Source organism: Pinus tabuliformis, chromosome 5_2 (assembly GCF_031772625.1).
Source record: "Pinus tabuliformis cultivar Carrire ecotype Pingquan chromosome 5_2, CPIR1, whole genome shotgun sequence".
NCBI classification, from domain to species: domain Eukaryota; kingdom Viridiplantae; phylum Streptophyta; class Pinopsida; order Pinales; family Pinaceae; genus Pinus; species Pinus tabuliformis.
In genome coordinates, this window is record NC_142306.1 from 360,900,160 (window position 1) to 360,906,159 (window position 6,000).

General features: G+C 36.9%; 1 protein-coding gene across 1 annotated transcript in view; it reads left to right on the forward strand.

The window, feature by feature from the left end:
• The window catches only part of LOC149158955 (F-box protein At4g00755-like), a 135,256-nt gene extending 129,566 nt beyond the window's left edge, over window positions 1–5,690 (forward strand). The window contains exons 4-5 of the mRNA XM_089436379.1: window positions 4,275–4,393; window positions 4,823–5,690. Of these exons, the coding sequence (XP_089292505.1) occupies window positions 4,275–4,393; window positions 4,823–4,955 (252 nt within the window). The 3' untranslated portion in view covers window positions 4,956–5,690. The remainder of the gene's footprint in view (window positions 1–4,274; window positions 4,394–4,822) is intronic.
• The last annotated feature ends 310 nt before the right edge of the window (window positions 5,691–6,000 follow it).

Here is a 6,000-nt window from a genome sequence, read left to right on the forward strand (position 1 = left end):
ACTCGACCTCATTTGGACACATCTCAAGCAAGTTCGATCTCCTCAAGAAAGAAGCTGGAAAAGGACAAAAATCAAGGATAAGAAGAAGAAAAGCAAGATTGAAGTTTTTGGATCTCTCTCTCTCTCTCTCTCTTGTGTTAGGGTTTCTAAAGTTGTTGGGCAAGTTGAAGTGTTGGAAAGTTGTTGGGCAAGTCGAAGTGCTGGAAAGTTGTTAGGCAAGTCGAAGTATTGGAAAGTTGTTGGGAAAGTCGAATCGCTAGAAAGTTGCTGAGGTCAAAGTTGCAGAAGAAATTGTTGGGGTCGAAGTTGCAGAAGAAACTGTTAGGGTCGAAGTTGCAGAAGAAACTGTTGGGGTCGAAGTTGCTAAAGAAGTTGTTGGGGTCGAAATTGTTGGAAAGAAAGCTCATCAAGGAGAAAGGTTGACTTGGTCTTGGAGGGGTCTTTGTCAAGGGTCTTAGGTCTTGGAATTCGTCATTTGAAGATTATATAAGAAGAGAAGAATTCTTGTGGGTTTTCCTCTTAAGAGGAGAGGTTTTGGCCTTGGCTGATTGCCTACATCTTGTGTCCTCTTGTCTCATTGTTCTTTATGATTTGGTAGTTGTTTGATGATAAGAACACTAAATATAATCAAGAGAAAGAAGAAGCTAATTAAGTAAAAATACATCACAAACAGTTATCAAAGTAAGAGAAATCACTTAATCTAACTGCCCTAGATTTCTCAACACTTTTGGCTTATTTTGGAAAAAAAAATTGGCTTATTTGGGAAAAAAAATTGGCTTATTTTGGAAGGATTTTTGGCATACTTTTTGAAGGTTTCAGTCTTGGTTTGGGCCCTGTTGAGGCCGCGTTTGCTGATAAGGAGGTTGAATTCAAGGATCATTTGTCGAGGGAAGTTTTGTTGCTAAGAAGGTCAATGTTTGGAAAGTTGAGTGCTTGTGTGAAGGACAGAGGCGTTGCCGCCAGGAAGGGAAAACTCTCTTTGACTAATATTGACTCTTGTAGATGCTTTGGTGCTGATAAGTTAGGGAGTTGGTGCTAATAAATCAGGGAGCTGATGCTTCCTTTTAGTCGGTGCTAATAAATTTGAATGTACTCTTTCTATATAATTAAGAAAATATTTGTGGTTTTCTCCCACTTTGGGTGTCCATATAAAAAACCGTTGTGCTCTGTATATTTATGTGCTTTGCTTTATATCCGTGGATGCATTTACAAGTTTTTGAAGTTAATATATTGTTATCATTGATTCAATTGCTAATAGTTTCAATTGACCCCACCTTTTCACTCCCTCATGGCACATTCCCAATTCCATAATGATGGAGCATTACACAGGGGGCAATAAAGGCTACACATATTACACACCAGTCGTGGGTTTTGGTTTCTGGGTATGGCAAATTCTTCACAAGATTCCTTTCTCGCACAAACTTATCTTAAAAACAAAAACCCTTTAATATTAGAAAAAAAACTTATTTTAAAAATCTTTTGTTTGCTTGTGTGTGAGCAGTGCCTTGGTACTTTTCTTTGATCACAATAGTCTCTCAGTTGCTTCTCCTGCCTTCTCAACTTTTTCTTACTATGGCTCTAATACCATGTGAATTTTACACAATAAAACATGGACAAGAGTGGATTCATTCACATGTTTTATTTCATATTAGAAGAAGAGTATCTAACCCAAATACCTAACCTTTAACTACTACATTGATTTCTACATTACATGTCTCTTTATTAAATCAATTTATTAGCAAGACTTTATGATACATATTCCTAAGTAACATGTCTAAGTTCTAAATACGACCAAAGTAGAGCATTGCTCTTTGTTTGCATTTTTATCATCATTAGTTACACATGACCTTGTATATATCACATGTTTAGAGAGTTTGAACTGTGGAAATTCCAAAACTAGAATTGTATTGCAGCAACTAGAATTTATTTTTCTAATTGTTAATTATTTTAACAATTTATTTGCTACGACAAATATCAAATAAATCACACTGCAACCTTCAGAAATAAAATATTGCGGAAATAATAGTGCTGGAATCTAAGAAAGTAGTAGCGCACACAATAAAATTGACACTGTTATTTTTAGACAAAAGTCCCTGGAGAAACCCAATGTGGGAAAACCGGTGTAGCAGCTGAGGGTTTTTATCATTATGCAATAGTGAATTTTTGAGTATAATCTATGGATGCCCAAATGGTAATCCAATGAACAAATATCTAACAGAAATAATCAGAGAGAAAATTCTCTCACCCCACTGGCTTCTACAAAAAAATTGGTCGTCCAAACCCCAGCATAAGCCCTTTGCAGAAGTCCTTGCCTTGCCTCTCGCACGTGTGGCTCGAATCTTCCTCTGAGCAAGCCATCTAGACTGCCTCTACTGCTGGAAGTGACTCTCCGACCCTCTGGAAGACTTTCCCGGCCTCGGGAAACTAAATTGACCTCCTTTGTTAAATCGAACTACTCTGCTTCAGCTATTGCGTAGTCCTTGTGCTTCTCGTGGATCACTTTTGTCACTTGCTGCTGCCTCTCTGGATCTGGAAAAACTTCATCCAGATCACTGTCTTTGCCCCTCACTATCTCTGCTTCAATTTTTGGCTTCCCGACCACTGCTGCTGCTCTCTGGAAATCTATCTGCCAAGGAAATAGAACTGCTGGTGTGTCTTTTCCAAGTGCCCATCGACTTCTTCTTATAATCCTTTGTTGGGACTCCAGTGGCCAAGATTAAATCTTAATCAATGGCTAGGATCATCTTGAAGTCGATCCGTGTGAGTTTCTAGATTAATCTCACCTTATCTCAATTAATACGGATTAATTAACCATATTCCCCAAGTTTAGACTTAGGAAATATAAAAAAAACGGCTAATAATCTAATTGAGACACTTCTAGGTGGAATTTCCAAAAACGATTTCTGGGTTTTGGAGATCTCATGCATTCTAGCTTTTCCACCAAATTTTGTGGCTAGAACACATCCGATGCTACAAAAACTAACATGAACTATTGCAGATTCCAGAGTTTCCGGACAAATTGGTATTGTACTATCTTGTTTATGAGTATTTGAACTATACTTTTGGACTGGATTTTTATTTTTATTTTTGAATTAGGAAGTCAGAAGCAATGCTAACATTAGGGAAACAAGTGGAGTTGATGTCCTATTGTATATACTATAAAATACTATTTCTAGGGTATGTACTATGCTGTACTATCATGTGGACTGTTGCCGTAACCTGGTATATCATCTATGTTTTTTTGTCACGATATTTTTAAATTAATGTATAGAGTGACAAACCAAGATGTATCATAAGTAATATTTACCAAGAAATTTAGCCATTTTTGCTTAGATTGTTTTTCTCTCATTTTGGTGCCCATTTAATGTTTATTCATAGTGTACCTACAAAAAATTAAACTTTTCCAAGACAATAGGCAGACCTAAAACTTGGGCAAAGGAAGTAAATTTCATCTTAGACAGGTAGCTAAAATTCTTACCTCGAAGATTACTTGCTGGTGGGCTCAATTTTTTTCAGCAGGCATCTAGATTCTAGGCCATAGTTGTGTTTCGAGAAGGTCGCATAGTAAGTGTAATGTTTTGGACGAAAAATTCTCGACGTAGTTAGTTTGGCAGACAGTGAAATCAAAGTTGACAGAGCTTATTTTGGGTCACTCTTTGATCATGAGAGCTTTCTTAGTCTTACATTCGATTTTGATTTTGGGCAGAGCATAGTAACAATCTAGGGTTCCAGTGTTTTACAGTGCTAGGGCCAAGGATGGTCATATAACTTTTAATGCTGAACTAATTTCAATTTATAGGATTTTGCAAATAGCTGACAGAGGAAATGCCCGTAACCTAACTGTGGCATGCCTTTGGTTGGATTGAAGTTAGCCTTTTTCTTTTAGACTTGAAATAGATTCTTCTGTACTCCATATTATATCAAAGACTTGGAAATGCAGAATCATGGATGATGTAAACTTTTAAGTATTCAAATTTATTGAATGGTTTCAAAGAACATCGAAGACTCCTAAATGTTTCCTGTTATGCAACCTTTTTCTGGCACATTCTATGAAACTAAAATGTTGTAGGTTGCCATTCTTGTATAGTAGTGATCACTTATGTGGTACTTTAAAAGGGACAAAAGGTTAACTTAGCAGAAGTATTTAGCTATAATTTGCAAATATTGGGATCTGCTTGTGTTGATCTGAGAATGTCAGAATACAGTGAGTTTTTAATTCTTAAAGAGGGTTTCCTATTTACAAGTTTTGATAATGAAGCATTCTTGTGCATCAGGAGGATGAATTACAATCGTTCAAGCTTCCACGACCAGTATTATGTATTGGGGATATATTACAGGTTGAACTCTTGGGTAGGATTCAAAGACAACGGACAGATGGATTGTATTATATATGGTAAGCAATCAACCTTTGAAGCATATACACTCGTAGGATTATGCGGTTGGAAATAGTAATTCTTTGGTAAAAGTTATATAGACTTATTATTTTTTTGGCATTACAAGATTTCTATTTACTGTCGGTGTTTAGTATGGATGGTGCTTTACAGTATATATGTCTTGATGGCCATACATGTTGCAAGCGTATCTTTGTTGTAGGCACTATAACATTTTGATTTTATGGTCCATCTGCTTTATTGGCGTGTCTGCTGGTCAGTCTTTTCAGAGTCTTAATTTCTTCCAGGCTCGAATGTTCTATTTAAATTTGCACTCTTGCATGGATTATTTATGGTGTATCATCAAGGTACTATAGTCAATGCGTTTCTCATTCTTGCATTGTAATACTACGTAACATAATTCCCTTTTTATCGGTGAAATGTGATGTCAGTGTGTGTCACGTGTATGTGGTTGGGAGGCCTCTTTCTTCCATCAGCTTTGATATTCAAGGTCAGCCAAGGAGGTGTATTTTAATGTACTTGGGGCGTCAAGGGCATCCTGGAATGCCATTTGAAGATATCTGAAATTGTTGTTTGAAGATACTTCAAAAGCTGCATCCCATGAAGATGAAGCTGGTACCTCTTCTGATTGGTTTTCATTGCAGAGAGGATAAGAGAGATCAGGGCTGGAAGGGTGCTTGCAATTTTGGGAAGTTTTGTAGTGGTGAATTTCATTCCTCAGGAGTCAGATGAAAATGGCAATATCAATTTATCTTTAGGTTGAGTTGTACCGTTCTCAAGTTCATTATGTTCCTGCAGGCAATATTTTTATTAATTTTTGGATGTTTGTTCTCAGAAAATGAGTAGATTCATTGGTGTACAGAATTGTTATTATCCAGTGATGACAGGTTAATTTAGTGAAACTCAAAGGCGTATATTCACATCCCTTGAGAGCTGGCATTGATGATCAGCAATGTCATGCAACGCAGAATTGCTATGCTGCAGCTAAGAGCACAAAAGTGTTGGCAGTGTCAGGACTGCATAGGTCCTCGTCAACAAACAGCATAATTAAACATTTTACTTGGCAGTGAACATGTGAATACTTTTTACTGCATGGTAAGGAGTCCATAATTGTAGAGTAGCTTTGGGTATTATAAATAGAGGCACATGACTTTGAGGACTTTGTTGGTGATTCAATTAAGCATGTTAGCTTTGAGTCCTTTAGCCGTGCATGCTTTATGGGAATAGGAATTCTGGAGCAGATTATGGAATTACAATCATTAATATAACATTCAAATAGTCTTTTTGACTTTATGAGCAGATTTCGGTTTTTGTAAAGAAAGCAATCTCTCTTACCATTATGTTGTGGACATCTTGATTCGTCCTTCAAGTGGGATTTATTTTGAACCACCTCTCAGAATGTGTGTTGCAACTTGCTACTGTTTCCATTTGCGTGAAGTATTATTTTAGGAAATTCGTTTGGCTCAAAAGCAGTTCTGCGAAACTATGGTAGCAGCATTGTTACCTGACAGGCCAGATGTGTATATTATAGGCTGCTATTTTACGTCCTGGCTATTGCTTTTTCTTTCTAGAGTACCATCTTGAATTATTGGCATGCATAATTTGTCGG